Consider the following 17,182-nt stretch of genomic DNA (forward strand, 5'->3'; position numbering starts at 1 on the left):
GCGTGAGCGCTGAGTGAGGTATGAGGCTTAGGTCTTTAAAATACAAGTGATCAAATTGTGACACCACACAGAGAAATTTTAAAAGAACAGAGTACCTCCAGTTCCCGGCTTCCGCCTCAGGAACTGGGTCAAAAGGTTGATGCATGCTACTAAAAGAAATTCTGAACCAAGTCTCATTAGATCCCCTTTCTTGTGTATGGGGTTGGTTATTCGCTCTCTTATTAACAGTCAAACGGTTGCAATATCTTTGATTATGATACCACACACCTGAAATGTAAGGTTATATTGAATATGCAACTAAAAGAAGAAGCTTTCCTCAAAGGTCACTCATATTGCACCAAGGTGGAATAATATGCAAATTGTAAATGTACATTTTGTAATTTAATCTTCTATTTAAGATGTAAGTGCAGGCTTATTCGTAATTTGCCACGATGATGATCTCACTTTTCCTCTATAGGGATTTTAAGAGTAAAAATGTGCTACTGAGGAATGATTTGACCGCTATCTTAGCAGACTTTGGATTGGCTGTGCGGTTTGAACCTGGAAAGCCAACGGGCGATACTCATGGACAGGTATGGTCATATTTGTAACACTTAAAATGGTTCAGCAATAGGATGTGCAAGTAGAGATCATTTTAATCAGTTTGGAAGTACATTCTCCCAAGTTGATAAACTGGCCAATTTTGATTTATACAATTTTGCTTAAACTTTTTTATGCAAAAGCATTTTTTTTTATAGAAAATTTGATTGCTTATTTTTCTCTTACAACATCTTCATATAAAATCTGGTTTTGCTGAGGTCCTCGAACATGGCCACTTATCTTAGTAGATCTTTTCATCATAAAAGTTATGAGTTGGCTTGTCCAGTTATTTTGAAGGGTACTTCATTGCGAGGCTATTAAGCAGTCCTGAGTAACTCATTTAATCCATGAACAATAATTTGCCCCATGAATAGCATTCGGCATGAATTTATATACTTGATGTACTGTCCTCCAGCGTCATTATCGAAAAGTTATTGAAATGTTTTGAAACCATGAAATTGTTTTGCATGTCCAAAACGTAATGGTAAGTGGTCCATTTTACATTCCACTCCTTACTCCAAAATCATCGTTTTGACCGTTTTGAATCCAAAAAACATGGAGCAATTCAACCTATGACCAAGAGAATGGTGGTAGGTTGTATGAATCATGTTGACTGTGTACTGCACAGGCCACATTTATACTCTCCTATAATACTGTCTCTTCAGAACCATACACTGTTAATTAATTAAAAGAGATTGGTCCCTGGTAAACTACTGTGTTAAGAAGATGTTCTGACAGCCCAGTCTAGCATGGTAACAAAGCAATTCATTTCTGATGGATACATCTGCCAGTGGATTCCTCACCTTGTGAATATCCCCTGCGCCAGCAACATTCGGAAACTTTTGTAGCAGTCCACGCCGATGAGGTCGAAGACGACGTCACAGAGACACGGCTCCACTCGCGACTCCGCTGACGTCACCGGATCCATAAGAAGACCTCGTCGGCGTGATGACGTCCGTTCCCTTTTTTCCGCGCCGTCGACGCCAACGGTTTTTGGGACTCTCTCTGTAGCTTTAGCTGGATACTTTGGTTTTTTTTTTTTGCTGGTATCTCTTTCTTGTCTTCAGCTGAAGATGTCGACTAAGAAATCCGGGTTTAAGTCTTGCAGGGAGTGCGGTAAGCACATGTCGATCACGGATCCGCATGAGGACTGTGTCTGGTGCCTTTCATCGGATCACGATGTCGAAGGATGTTCTTGCTACCGCAAGATGAGCACAAAGGCTCTGAAGGAAAGACAGGCCAAGTTATTAATCGCCAGGATGAAAAAGGAGAAAAACGTCGGAGAAGGACTAAGTCGACGTCGGTGCATGCTTCCAAGTCCAAGAAACATAGGAAAAAGAAGAGGCACGGATCTCGACATCGCTCAGACAGGGATGCGTCTCAGAGATCGACCTCTCCTTCTCGACGTCGTAAGGACTTTGTATCTCCTTTTCCTGTCTCTGTTCCTGATTCTCCTGTTGGCCTGACATCGCCTGCTGCTTCACCGGAGCATGCTCCGGCTCCATCTCCGACGCCGGCTCCATCTCCGGTTCCAGTTGAAGATCTTCCAGCTCCGGACGGGTCTTCGACTCCGCTGGTTCCACCGTCGGCGCCGATCGGCCAGAGTCCGGTGATGCCTCAGCTGGAGCCATATCCTTCGTTTCCAGGCCCAGGTCAAGATCTGACTCATTATTTGAATGCGATGTATGGGGTCTTTTCCAGAGCCTTGTACCCCGCTGGTGCGCCTTCGGGTCCCATGGGTCCTATGGCTTTCAGCTTGGGAGTTCCTCAAGCTTACCCTCAAGCTCCCTTCATGCCATTTTTCCCGGCGACGCCGTCTTGGCATTTACCGGCGCCGAGGACATTGACGCCACTTCCATCTTCGCCGGCTTGGCCTCGTTCGACGCCGGCTGCTTCTTTAGATCCAGGTTCGACTCCGGTGCCGTCGGATTCGGTTACAGCGCCGCCGACTCCTGCTGTGAGAATCAGATCCAGGAGGGAGGCTCAAAGGGTACTGGAGGAACAGAGGTACCAGATGGAAGAAGTGGAAGAAGGTGTGCTCATGGAATCAGACGATCTCTTTGAGGAGTTGAGAGGCCAGTGGCCTGGACTTGTCACCTGAATGGGAGATTACACCTCCTGCTGAAGCTCCTTCAGAAGATGTGGCTCCCTACCACTCAGTTATTAAAAAGGCGGCTGAGCTTCTGGATCTGCAGTTACCATCTGCAGAGTTTAAACCGAACATCCTCACAGAGGTTCTACATTCTCCTTCCTCTGTATCAGAGCCCTTGCTTCCATCTAATGACGCCATTATTGAACCGGTCATGGAAGTATGGCGTAAGCCCTTCTCTGCTCCTGCGGTCTCTAAGGTTGTTGCAAGGAGATATAGGGTGGCTCCAGGGGACCCAGACTTTAAGACCTCCCATCCTTCTCCGGAGAGTCTGGTGGTTCAGGCTGCCTGTTCCAAAAGATCTTCAGGTGCTTTTCCCCAAGTCCCTAGTGACAGGGTTGCAAAGAAATTAGACCAGTCCACCAAGAAGGTCTTCTCTTCTGCCAGTATGACTTTAAAATCGACAAATGCCACCTGTCTTTGGGGCCGATATATCCATGCTCTTATGGATTCAACGAAACAACTGTCCCCAAAGCTGTCGGAGGAAGATAGACTGAACTTTAATGAGGTACTGTCGGACACCCAGGCGGCTGCACAAAAGTAATCCAGAGCGGCCTGGATACCGCTGATTCTGTCACTAAGATTATAGGCTCTTCTGTTGCCACAAGGAGGAGTGCGTGGCTCAAGTCATCCGAGTTCTCCCCTGATGTGCAGGCAACGCTCCTGGACTTGCCTTTTGACGGCTCTGGTCTTTTTGGTAAGAAGGCTGATGCTGCACTGGAAAGATTTAAAGAGAGCAAAGCCATTGCCAAATCTCTAGGTCTGCAAACTCAGCCTAGGGGTTCGTTCAGGACGTACAGGGGCTTTGGAAGATCATCATTTCGTACTTGCAGGCAGCCCCAGCAGCAGAACACCCTGTATAAGAGCTACAGGGGCAGAATCAGAGGTTGTGCTCGAGGTCGGCAGCTCTCCTCCTCCTCTTACTCCGTCCCTCCCACCACTGCAAAGCAGCCCTAGATCCACCATTCTGGATCATGTTGGTCCTGTGGGGGGCCGTCTTACCCGTTTTCTACAAGATTGGGAATTGTATACTACAGACCTTTGGGTTCTAGATCTTGTAGGAAATGGGTATGCCCTTCCCTTTTGGGAATTTCCTCCAAATTACCCTCCTTGCCAAGGTGCTTGCTCGAAGAACCATCTTCTTCTCCTCCAGGAGGAGGCCCCAATGTTGCTAAAAAAAGGTGCGATAGATGTGGTTCCGGAGCAGGAAAGGGGTCAGGGATGCTACTCCCGGTATCTCCTGATTCCAAAGAAGGATGGCAGGCTGCGTCCAATCCTGGACCTCAGGATCTTGAATCTTTTTCTAAAGCAAGAGAAGTTCAAGATGCTCACCCTTGCGCAGGTTCTTCAAGCGCTGCAACAGGAGGACTGGATGGTGTCAATCGACTTGCAGGATGTGTATTTCCACATCCCCATCCTAAAGTCGCACAGGAAGTATCTCCGGTTTACGGTAGGGTCGCAACATTATCAGTTTGCGGTCCTTCCGTTTGGTCTTACTACTGAAATTCGAGTCTTCACAAAGGTGATGGCAGTGGTGGCAGCCCATCTCAGAAGGTCAGGAATTCCGGTTTTCCCCTATCTGGACGACTGGTTGATAAAAGGGGAGTCGCCAGAGAAGGTGCTTCATCATCTGCTGGATACAACCCAGCTGTTGTACAAATTGGGTTTTTCGATAAACGTGCCCAAATCTCACCTGGAGCCCTCTCAGCGCAACCTGTTCATAGGGGCGGTTCTGGACACTACTGTGTGTCGAGCATTCCCACCTCAGCAAAGGATTCTCGACATACAGGAAATGATTCCCTTGTTTTACAATGGAGCGGTCGTTCCAGTCCTGAAGGTCCTTCGTCTGCTCGGTCTGTTTGCTTCCTGCATTCTGTTGGTCAACCATGCATGCTGGCTTATGAGGGCGCTCCAGTGGTACCTCCGCATGCAGTGGGATCAGCACAACGGAGATCTCGGGGAGTCTGTGAGGATCTCCAAGAAAAGCTGCGGCGGATCTGTCTTGGTGGAGCGTGGAGGGCAATCTGTCTCAAGGAAAGCACTTTAATCTTCCTCCATCAGTGGCCACAGTGATAACGGATGCATCCACTTTAGGGTGGGGTGCGCATCTGGGGGATCTGGAGATCAAGGGTCTTTGGTCTCCGGAGGAGAGGTTGCTTCACATCCACCTTCTTGGATTGCGGGCGATACGTTTGGCACTCAAGGCCTTCCTCCCTTCCCTTCACGGTCCGTCGGTTCAAGTCCTGACGGACAACACTACCGCAATGTGGTATGTCAACAAGCAGGGAGGAGTAGGATCGCATTGTCTCTGCAGAGAGGCTCTGCGTCTCTGGTCCTGGGTTCAGGATCATCAGATTTGTCCGATGGCAAATCATCTGGCCGGAGTTCTGAACGTGCGTGCAGACACTCAGTTGGCAGTTCTCCGCCGACCACGAGTGGAGGCTACATCCGGAGGTGGTTCGTCACGTCTTTCGGCCGTGGGGAACTCCTCGGGTGGACCAGTTTGCCACTCACGAGAACGCTCACTGCCCGTCATTCTGCAGTCTCCAGTATCTGATGCAGGGAGCTTTGGGGGACGCGTATCAGTTGAGTTGGGGCTCACAACTCCTTAACGCGTTTCCTCCCATACCCTTGATTCCTCGTGTTCTGAGGAAGATTCGCCAAGACCGGGCCCAAGTCATATTGATCGCCCCGGATTGGCCAAGAAGGGTGTGGTATACAGATCTTCTCCACCTCTCCTTGTGCCCTCCGCGCCGTCTCCCTCTGAGGACAGACCTCCTCTCGCAGTCGGAGGGGCCCGTTCTACACCCCTACCTCCAGATCTTACACCTTCATACCTGGAGATTGAACGGGGCAACCTGAATTCTTTTTCACTCCCGCCAGATGTGGTAGATGGTAATTTTGTCTGCCAGACGTCATTCCACGAAATCTATCTATTCCTATAGGTGATCTAAATTTGTTATTTGGTGCGGAGAGAAATCTATTGACCCTTTGAGGGCTTGTTTATCCAACATCCTTCAGTTTGCTCTTTCTCTTTCTCAACAAAGTTTTGCTGTAGCCACTGTGAAGGGATATCTTTCGGCCTTGTCGGCTTTCCTTTGCTTGCCGGATCAGCCGTCATTGTTCAAATCACCTATTGTTTTACGATTTCTGAAGGGCCTTACAAACAAGTTTCCGCCTACTCCGTTTATTGTACCTCAATGGGACTACATCTTGTCTTAACTTACTTGATGGGTTCTCCCTTCGAGCCCTTACACAAGTGTCCCTTGAGACTGTTGCCTTTCAAAACGGTTTTTCTCATTGCGATCACCACGGCAAGGAGGGTAAGTGAGCTTCAAGCTCTGAGTTCAAAACCCCCGTTCTTGACCATTCATGCTGAAAGAATGGTACTCAGGAACAGGGCTGCTTTTCTGCCTAAGGTGGTAACTCCTTTCCATCTGGGGCAGTCCATTACCCTTCCTACCTTCTATCCTCCCCCTCACCCTTCCAAGGAGGAGGAGCAACTTCACCGCTAGGACCCTAAGAGGGCAGTGAGCTTCTACTTTGATAGAACTAAAGACTTTCGAGTGGACGACCAGCTCTTCGTGGGCTTTGTTAGCTGCAGGAAAGGCAGAGCGGTGCACAAGGGCACCCTTTCCAGATGGATTGTCTTGTGCATCAAGATATGTTACTCTTTGGCCGGTAAGGAACCTCCAGAGGGTTTAAGGGCTCATTCTACTAGGGCAAAGTCTTTTACGTCTACCTTGTCTAGAGGTGTTCCTGTGGAGGACATTTGTAGGGCGGTAACTTGGGTCTCCCTCCAGTGGGAGGAAGGGTAGGACAGCTTCATATGCTGAAACTGGTCATGGAGAGGGTTCCCGGCACCCTGCTGCTCCGCGCACTGGTGAGGAGCAAGTTGTGGCCTTAAAGCCGGAGTCTACTTTAGCAAACAGGCTCTTGGGTATTCTTTTAAACACACGTTCAGTCGTGAAACACAAATATGAACTTGAATTGTTCTTAAATACTCCTAGCCCTGATATGGTCTTTCTTACCGAGACCTGGACGGGCGCAGCCTCTGGTCCCGGCTGGAATGTGGCCTTGCCATCAGGCTACGCACTACTGAGCCAAGATAAAATAGACAGTAGAGGCGGTGGTATAGCCATTATTTATAAGGAAGCCCTGAAGGTTCAGGTTAAGGCAGTGGCGGACCTACATGCCGAAGCAATGCAATTTTGTATTAGGCTTAAAGATCTGACTGTCTTTCAAGGTCTGTTGGTCTATCGGCCGCCGGGTCCCAGAGCCGCTTTTCCATCGGCCCTCCTGTCCCACTTGGAATCTTGTACTGATTCTCAATTTTATTCTATTCTTGGCGATTTTAATTACCACCTGGAGCTGGCCACTAATGTTGATACTGCCAGGACTCCTAAACTGTATGGCAGCCTTTGGCTTGCACCAACTGGTTTCTGACCCTACACACAAAGGAGGCCACACCTTAGACGGATTGTTTTCCAGCCATCCTTATATTTCCTTTTGTAGGGTAGATGCACTTCCCTGGACTGATCACAAAGCAGTATTCTTTGAGGTCAGGGTTAAACCGATGGGAGGGAGTGCTCCCCATAAGCCTATCAAGGTCATGTTCAGGCCATGGAACAAGATAACCTGCATCGGCCTAACGGCCGCTCTCAATCAGTCCCCCTCCAATTTTAGACAACAACGAGGTGGCAGCAACTCAGTTTAATGAATGGATCCAGGGAGCGGTCAATTGTCGCTCCAATACAGGCCGCCACACTCAACAGGTGCCCGTCGGGTGCATCGTGGTATGGTCCGGAGCTTAAACGACTAAAAGTCGAATGCAGAAGGTACGAGCGTCTATGGAGAGTGGATTATAGCAGGGTCAGGAAAGACTCCTATAATTCTGCCCTGAATAAATATAAACGGGCCATTCTAACGGCCAAGAGAACATATTTCACTCGGAAAATCCAGGATGCGGATAACTCTCCCAAAGAACTTTTTTAATCCGGGTCTTTTTTGGCTAAATCCCAGCAGGGTAACCTGTTAAGTCCCGACAAGGCCTTCTGTGATCAGTTAAGTCTTTTTCTACAACAAGGTGCAGACAGTATACGATGATCTGGCCAATTCATCAACTCTAAAATCTCTATCAGGCAAGCGGCACCCCCTGTGCGATGAGGAGAACCTGTTGTGTAGCCTCACGAACTTTGGCTCCCTATCGGAAGAGGTGGTAATAGATATTTTAAAATTATTAAATCTGGATCAGTTTGTGATCCCTGCCCTCCGCCGATCATGCATTTGGCTGCAGAAAGGATCAGTCACACCCTCGCGTCTCTGATCAATCAAGTCCTGGCTGCCGGGACCTATCCCACTGCCTGGAAGACGGCCAGTGTTCGGCCTATTCTTAAGAAAGCCACGTTGGAGCCTGCAGAATTTAAAAACTATCGGCCGATCTCAGGCCTGCCATTGGTAGCCAAAGTTATTGAAAGAGCTATTAACACAACTCTGAGTACCTGGACAGTAATGGCCTGCTTGACCCGTCCCAACATGGCTTTCGCCCAAACCATTCCACTGAGTCTGCCCTTATTTCAGCAGCAGAGGGGATTCGGGTGGCAGTTGATGGGGGAGGGAGGGCTATCCTTGTCCTCCTTGATTTGTCGCCGCCTTCGACACCGTTAACCATACGGTGTTGGTGCGGCGACTAAAGGAGGTAGGGATCATTGAGCGGGCTTTGGCCCTCCTCTCCTCGTTCTTGGATGACAGAAAGCAGAGCCTGAACTGGGCGGGTTTACAATCGGGCAACTTCAATCTGCCCTCCGGTGTCCCACATGGCTCAGCTCTGTCCCCTACCCTGTTTAATGTTTGTGAGGCCGCTGGTCAGAGTAGTGAGGAATCACAGCTTCACCTTTGTGTCCTATGCTGACAATTCACAATTGGGGATATCAGTATCTGATAGACCGGAGCTAACAGCGTCATGATTCCACGCTTGCCTGAAGGACGTTATGGAATGGATGAGTCTGAGCTGTCTAAAAATAAACACGGAGAAAACAGAAGTAATTGAATTTGGCAACAGTCCCCCATTATGGAGCACTTTGTGGTGGCCACCAGAGGCTGGGGAGTGTCCTCTACCCGTTAGAATGGTGAGGAATCTTGGGGTGATATTTGATGATTAACTTAACATGTCAGCCCAGGTGAACAGTTTAACTTCATGTTTTCTCTTGCTTAAAACTCTGCGTAAAATCTTCCCCTTCATTCCCCAGGCACTGCAGAAGACAGTAATGGCCGCCCTCTTCATGTCCAGATTGGTCTATTGTAATGCAATGTTCCTGGGCATTGATAAGCACCAAGTCAGTAAAATCCAGTCACTGCAGAACGCTGCCGTCCATGTTATATTAAATTTACCCAAGGGCCACCCTACCTCCAATGGAAGAAGGTCACTACATTGGCTTCCTGTTCAGCAGAGAATAGAGTTTAAGGCGCTCTGCTTGGTTTACAAGGCACGTTACAGCGGAGATTCAGTGGATTGTCTGGACAGGTTCAAGCCTTGTATGCCTTCCCGGGATCTACGTTCGGCCAATCTTGGCCTTATATGTACTTCTAGACATAGACGGGCCTGATGGGGTGGTCGCTCATTTGCCAGTTGTGCAATCCAATTATGGAACAAACTACCAGTAGCCTTGCGACTTCAACACAATCTTCCCTCCTTCAGGAAAGCCCTGAAGTTCCGGTTTTTCAATCTCCACTAGCTATCAGCCCTCCACTCCGTCAACGTTCACACACTCCAGCGCCAAGACGCCTTTGGCATTCGAGCGCTTAATAAGCTTCTTTATACTTTATACTTGTATATTATGTACTGTGTATATATTGCTGTCAGTCCGTCCGTGTGCCTCGAAGGCACGGAAAAAAGGGCGGAACTGACGTCATCACGCCGATGAGGTCTTCTTATGTATCCGGTGACGTCAACGGAGTTGTGTCTCTGTGACGTCTTCGACCTCATCGGCGTGGACTGCTACAAAAGTTTCCGAATGTTGCTGGCACAGGGGATACTCACAAGGTGAGGAATCCACAGGCAGATACTGTATCCACCAGAAAAAGCATTACCGAAGGTAAGTAACTTTTTTGTTTGCCTAAAACCTAGAGAAAACATCAGGTTTTGGCTCTGCACTTACCACATTAGTCATACAGCTTAAAAAAACAATGTGGAGGCTTTTCTTGATGCAGAATTTGTGAACATTGACAGTAAATTTTGCAATACATTTTTAATTTTCCACACACTAGCCATATGTACGTTGCAGTGAAAACCCTACCATAAATCATGTAAACAGTGGGGCAGATAATCTTTTATATAATTATAAGCCAAGTATAATTTTTAAGCTGTCCTTGTAACTATGCTTGTTACTTTTTTCCAACTGTAGTGATGAGTGTAATAACCACACAAGCCTTGGGTAAGAGCATGATGTTTACTGACTAGTATCACAGGTTTCTTCCTTCAGAATGACCAGTAACCGGCCCCCACCCAACTGTCACAACCCTCAGCATTCTAAACCTAATCAGCGTGCGATTATCCTCTTGCACGCACATAAGGGAAGAAAAGTGAAGGAGCAAGAACATAACCATCAAGAGGTCATATTGCACTGAGAAATATACATGTTCGAGGCATATGAGCTGTAGATTACACACTATGTATAGATCGCCATCTGGTGTTGGACCCGGATGTTTGCACTTGTTTTTGTCTTGGAAAGTCTTTGGAAGTCACGAGGTAGGTGACTCCTCCTTTGGATCATAGTGAGCATGGGCATCGGCTCTATCCTCAGATTGATTTTTTCCGCCATCGGGCTCGGATGTGTTCTCGCACTCCAGTTGAGAACTGTTAACGGTTTTCTCTTTCGACGGGCAATCCTTCCCTTTTCGACTGTATTGTTTCGATCGGGTTTTCCCAATCCACGCGAACCTTCAACTTCGAAGTCTTCGAATCCAGTCGTCGATGAATGCCTTCGGGCCTACCTGGGCCTCGTCTCCGGCTCATGGAAAGGACACCATTCAAAAAGTGTCCTTGATGTGGGTCGAAGTTTCCAGACACCGACCTGCATGAGGTGTGTAACCTCTGCCTCTCACCGGAGCACGAGGCCAGAGACTGTCCAGCTTAAACCTCCTTCAGCTCCAAGAAGACGAACCGGGACCGACGAGTTAGAAAAACAATGGCTCGCTCCTCATCTTTGATCCCCGACGACATCTTCCAAGAAGGCGTCGCTGTTCCAGAGCAAGGTTGGGTCGAGGTACCCGATGACGCCGACGTCGAGGACATCACTCCAGCTCAGAGGGCTGTGAGTACACACGTCGACCCCTCCCCCCCACCCCCCTCCCCCCCTCCCCCCCCCCCCCCACCCCCCTCGACACTATCAAAAAAGTCTTTGGTACCACCTTCACCTTCGGGCCCAGGTGCACACCGAGACGCTGCTTCCTATGCCCCGACTTTGGGCCCGGTAAAGAAGCCTACTAAGCCTTTAGGTGACTCTGGCTCGAGTCAGCCTACACTCAGTGCCGAAAAACATACTCAGGCACCGAAAAAGAAGACTTCCTCATCCACGCCGACTGCTGCTTCGACATATAAGCACTCGGCGTTGACGGCTAGCACCGGTTCCTCGGCACCGACAACACCCTCGAAGCCAACCAAAAGTCTACCACCAAAGGACCCCGACTCCCATTCTTCGAAGCCAAAGACCTCGGAACCGAAAAAACGACCGGTTCCATCAGATACAGACAAGGTAAAACTGCACGGTTCCAAACCTAGAACCGCTACAGAGTCTGCGCCGAAAAAGCTTATGGCACCAAAGCTGTCGACTCTGAAGGATCTGCCTCCCACAGAAGAACTGTTTCGTCCAGATCCTACCCAAAAGACTCTTGTGAAGGATCCTAAGACTAGTCACTTAATGCTTAGCATCAAGAAAAGACCCCTAGAAATGCCTGCACCGGCACCACCACCGAAAAAGAGAGACTTTGCTACCTCTCCATTAAGGATCCCTTCTCCTCCTCTTCTTCCTCTTCTTCTTCCTCTTACTCCGCCTCCTCCCCTCCCCCCTCCCTCCCCCCTCCCCCCCCCTCCCCCTCCTCCCCTCCCCCCTCCCCCTCCTCCTCCTCCTCTCCCCCTCCTCCTCTCCCCCTCCTCCTCTTCCTCCTCCTCCCTCCCTCCTCCTTCCTCTTCTTCTCCTCCTCCTCCCCCTCCTCCTTCTTCTTCTTCTCCTCCTCCCCTTCTTCCTTTTCTTCTTCTCCCCCCTCCTCCCTCCTCCCTCCTCCTCCCCCTCCTCCCTTCCTCCCTTCCTCCCTTCCTCCCTTCCTCCCTTCCTCCCTTCCCCCTCCCTCCTCCCTTCCTCCCTTCCTCCCTTCCTCCCTTCCTCCCTTCCCCCTCCCTCCTCCCTTCCCCCTTCCCCCTTCCCCCTTCCTCCTCCTTTTTTCTCCTCCTCCCCCCCGCTCTCCTACACCATCAACTACCCCAGTAGATGATAACACCTCAGATGATGCAGGGGGAGGTGCGGTCGATCAACCCCTTGGGGACCCTACCCCTACTGGCTCCCCAGACCCCTGGGATGATTAGTGTCCCAGACATCCCCTACACCCCACAAGATGACATCTCTCCCGCCAGACCTTCCCCTCCAGAGGACAATATCAGCTTCAACCAGCTCCTTCACAGAGCTGCCCAGTACCACGGGGTTCCCTTCATACAGACCAGTAGAGGAAGATTTTCTCATGGGCACTTTCGACACCACACAAAGGTCCACCTCAATTTTACCCGTGCTTTAAGGGGTCATTAAGCATGCACCGAAGATCTTTAAAGACCCAGTCGGGGCTCGAGTCATCAACCCGAGAATAGGAAACAAGCATTTACAATGCAATGGTCTCGGCAATATTATAGGTAGAGCTATTGGTATTGCTCATTATTTTTTTATTATTTTTGTATCCCTAAATAAATGGCATTGTCATTTCTATTGGCATTAGCTTTTTTTTTTGCATATGTGATACCTATTGCATTCGCAGAGAGAGAGTCAGGTAGTGAAATAGAGAGAGAGTGAGGTATTGAAATAGAGAGTGAGGTATTGAAATAGAGAGTGGTATTGAAATAGAGAGTGAGGTATTGAAATAGAGAGTGAGGTATTGAAATAGAGAGTGAGGTATTGAAATAGAGAGTGAGGTATTGAAATAGAGAGTGAGGTATTGAAATAGAGTGAGGTAGAGAGTGAGGCAGTGAAAGAGTGAGGTAGAGAGTGAGGCAGTGAAAGAGTGAGGCAGTGATGTTGTGAGGCAGTGAGAGTGAGTGAGAGAGTGAAGTTGCAATGGTCTCGGCATTGTTAAAGTTAGTGCTATTGGCATTGCTCATGACATTTTTGTTTTTTATTTTTAAAACATTTAAAGAAACGGCATTATTTACAATAGCTTAATCTATCTCAAATGCGAGACCTATTGCATTTGCACCCACACAGCCACACACACAAAGCCACCCACACACACAGAGCCACCTACACAGAGCTATTCACATAGAGCAACCCACACACAAATAGATCCACCCACACACAGCCACCTACAAAAAAAAGCTACACACACTGATGTCTGCTGACTGCTGGTCTCTGTATATATAATTAATGGTCTCATTGTCTTTTCTTGCAAAGCTTTGCTGCCTTCAACTTGCGTCGCTTGGCAAACGAGCGTTGTTTGTGCCTTTTGTTGTGTGTTTACCTCGGCCTCCTCTATTCAGCGCTCATCTTGCACCAGTACGGTTTGTGAAAATACATTTGTTTGATATGAAGTAGCTTGGGTCGCTTTATAACAGCCAAATTTACGCATCCGGGGGTTCTTGGACGTTATCTGCATTAGCCTCTTACCACCCAACTAGAAACCCCTAACAGGATTAGAACACAAAGAAGAGATGGACATCACACAAGGGCGTGAAAGCAGCAACACCAACAGGCTGCTAAAGTCTTCCCAGTTGAACTACAGGTTCCAGCCCCGGCTGCCTCCAGCATTTTGGCTTCCTCCAAACAGTAGGGGTTTAAAGTAGCAGGCGTGAGTCACCGACAGTCTCAGAGGAAATTAAAACTGCAGACGATTTACTGAAAAGGCACCGAAGTGATTTGTTGGGGGTTGGCGGCGGGGGGTTTTAAAAACGGGAGCTGCTGTCTCCGCACAAAATGCATTCCTTCCGCGGGTAATTTCACAGTGTCCTCCAGAAGACGGAGGCAATTGCTCCACGTAGCCAGTAGGTATGTCTGCGCCGGCTTCATTAAAGGCGCACCTGAAATCTCGAAGTAAAATCTAATCTGGCCCGCAGGCAGGATCAGAAGATACCGCAGGACTTTCTGCTTTGTGTCGATAAATCAATCCCCTCTGCTAAGCAAGCTCTTTCGCTCTGGTTTTTCAAGTTTAAACGGTTTTTAAAAGAAAGGCATACGGAGGGCTACGTTTGTTTGCTTTCGGCATGTACTCCGGACGTTGATATTGGGCACCCGGTGACCCGGAAGAGGTCCGCGAGCATCACCACATCGCAGAATACCGTTTCCGGTGTCGACAGGGGCTCCGCTAGAACGGCCGACCCTGCACTCTAAATAAAGGCGGCCTTGAGGGTACTGACCGACAGTCATAAGAAGGGGACGGGTGAGTAGTGGCGTTCACAGGGACCCACTCAAGACTGGGGCCCATGGGTCCACAGCAAAACAGAAACCGCCCCATCACGTCCGCTGAGGCAAGATGGACATCCAGTGAAGGGAAAACAACTTAGTCGCACATCTCAAAGCATTTCAAACGTTGTACAGGAAGATACATGGAGAGGGGCGGGATACAAGCACTGTTCAAGTTAAAAAAAAATATATTTTTAAAAAGCCTACAGCCACATTCTCAGTGCTGAAATGCCTTAAGAATATGAAAGCATTATATCAGTTGGTGTTTGTACCATATTACGAGTTGTTTCCCCCAGTAATAAGTGTGGTATGCAAAACTTGGTGCAAATAGTGTGTGCACCTGATTCTACATTGTTTTGTGCAGAGCTCCAAAATATGTTCAGACTCAAAACCCCTTCTGAAAAAATAACAAGCATTAACAAGCACACCACTGCCTAAGCACACCACTGCCTTTCTCGGAGGCAAAGCAGATATGCCTCGGAGAAACGCAGCGGCGGTTTCAGATTCAGGGGCGTGTTTCTTTTTCTCTCCTCTTGCCATTGGCTGGAGGAGAGAAAAACACGCCTAAAAAGGGCGTGGCTAAAAAGTGGAAAGAGCAGCACGGAACATGCCCCCGAATCTGAAAAAGACGGAGCCTATTTGGAGGGACGGCTCTCTCCTCCAATGGCTGGCCTCTGTTTAGGAAGCCAGCCAATGGAGGAGAGCCAAAAAGAGAGGCGGGCTAAAGAGCCACTCTCAGAAACATAAGATCTCCGGACTTCCGGTTCTGCCTTCGGCAGACCGGATGGTCCCTCGACCTAAAAAGTATAAGGCTGCTCCTACTGATCCAGCATACATTAAAGGCCCCGCACCACTAGACTCCTTGGTAATCTCTAATGCAAGGAAGAGTGCCAATTCCCAAACATCAGGTGACGCACCACCACCAGATAAGGAATCTAAACTCCTGGATGCCTCTGGCAAACGCACAGTGTCACAGGCAGCAAACATATGGCGTATTGCTAATACACAAGCGCTGTTAGCCAGGTATGACAGGGCATATTATGATGAACTTGAGTCCATAATGCAGCACCTCCCTGACGGGTATAAAAACAGGGCCAATGAACTCGTACAAGAAGGTAAAAACATCACTAACACCTCCATCCGTTGTACCTTAGATGTAGCAGATACCGCCTCAAGGGCAATAAACACCAGTGTCCTTTTGCATAGACATGCCTGGTTACGCATCTCAGGTTTTAAACCTAAAGTCCAGAGTTCCATACTCAAATCAGCCATTCGATGAGCAACACCTGTTTGGCCCCAATGTGGACGTATCACTTGAGAAAATGAAAAAAGATACAGACACAGCCAAATCTATGGGAGCCTTGCAGTCGCAAGCTCCCAGGCGGTCCTTTAGTCGCTCATCCTTCAGAAGCACCCATAGAGGCTACTCCTCTGATAGCCCCTCCACTTCTTACAAGGCTCCCACCCAATCCACCTGTACTAGAGGTTACCAAAGGGGTGGTTACAGGGGGAACAGCAGCAGAGGCAAAAACAACAACTCCCGCTCTGCCCCCACCCCCACCCCATGACTTCCCTCCACTTCCCCCAGACTATTCCACTCCAGTCGGAGGAAGACTCCACCAATTCCTCCCTGCCTAGGCAAACATCACTTCAGACAGGTGGGTGCAACAGATAATTCAATCGGGCGACTGTCTCGAACCAACATCTACCCCCCCCCAACATACCACCCAAACAGTGTCCAATGTCACAAGAACATCTGTTACTGCTAAAGCAGGAGGTAATCTCCCTCCTACAAAAAAGTGCAATAGAACCAGTTCCCCTGCACCAACAAAACAAGGGAGTTAACTCACTCTATTTTCTCATACCAATAAAGGACGGCTCTCTAATGCCTATTTTAGACCTCAGACCCCTAAACCTATACATACACTCAGACCATTTCCACATGGTCACACTTCAGCAGGTCCTTCCTCTGCTTTCACAGGGCGACTTCCTTGCTACCCTAGACCTCAAGGATGCCTATTTCCACATTCCCATTCACAGCGCTCACAGAAAATATCTCAGACTCATAGTGGACGGTCAGCACTATCAATTCAAAGTATTCCCATTCGGAATCACCACAGCACCAAGAGTATTTACCAAGTGCCTAGCGGTGGTGGCAGCACACCTAAGAAGACAGCACATCCACGTCTTCCCATATCTAGACTGGCTCATAAAAGCCAGCTCATACAATCAGTGTGTACAACACACTCACGCCACTATTCAACAACTTCACGACTTGAGGTTCACAATAAACCACGCCAAGTCCCAGCTGCAACTGTCCCACACACAGCAATACCTTGGTGTCACAATAGACACCTCAAGGGCGCTAGCCTATCCCAGTCCCGCCAGGATAGCAAGCATACAAGCTCTTAACAAATTCCAACCGCAACACTCTCTTCCAACTCGAGTGTTCATGCAACTCGTAGGGATGATGGCCTCTTGCATATTCATAGTGCCTCATGCAAGACTCCAGATGCGTCCTCTTTAAGAGTGCTTAGCACGCCAATGGAACCAGGCTCAAGGTCAGCTAACAGATCTGGTGTTGGTAGATGGTCGTCCCCATCGCTCTCTGCAGTGGTGGAACACCACCTTTCCAAAGGGCGACCGTTCCTAGAGCCGGTTCCTCAAATAGTTATGACAGCGGATGCATCGCTCTCCGGCTGAGGAGCTCACCTACTACATCACACCATGCAGGGCAGGTTGACACCTCAACAAAAGTTACTCCACATCAACCACCTGGAGTTACTAGCCATATTCCTAG

At 48.8% G+C, this 17,182-nt stretch overlaps 1 protein-coding gene across 2 annotated transcripts in view; it reads left to right on the top strand.

Annotated features, from left to right (window-relative positions):
* The window catches only part of ACVR2B (activin A receptor type 2B), a 411,235-nt gene that overhangs the window by 354,442 nt on the left and 39,611 nt on the right, over positions 1-17,182 (top strand). For both annotated transcript variants that reach the window (XM_085632027.1, XM_085632026.1), the window contains exon 8: positions 458-572. In XM_085632027.1, the coding sequence (XP_085488153.1) occupies positions 458-572 (115 nt within the window). The remainder of the gene's footprint in view (positions 1-457; positions 573-17,182) is intronic.

The sequence above is a fragment of the Triturus cristatus genome, chromosome 10 (assembly GCF_964204655.1).
Source record: "Triturus cristatus chromosome 10, aTriCri1.1, whole genome shotgun sequence".
NCBI classification, from domain to species: Eukaryota; Metazoa; Chordata; class Amphibia; order Caudata; family Salamandridae; genus Triturus; species Triturus cristatus.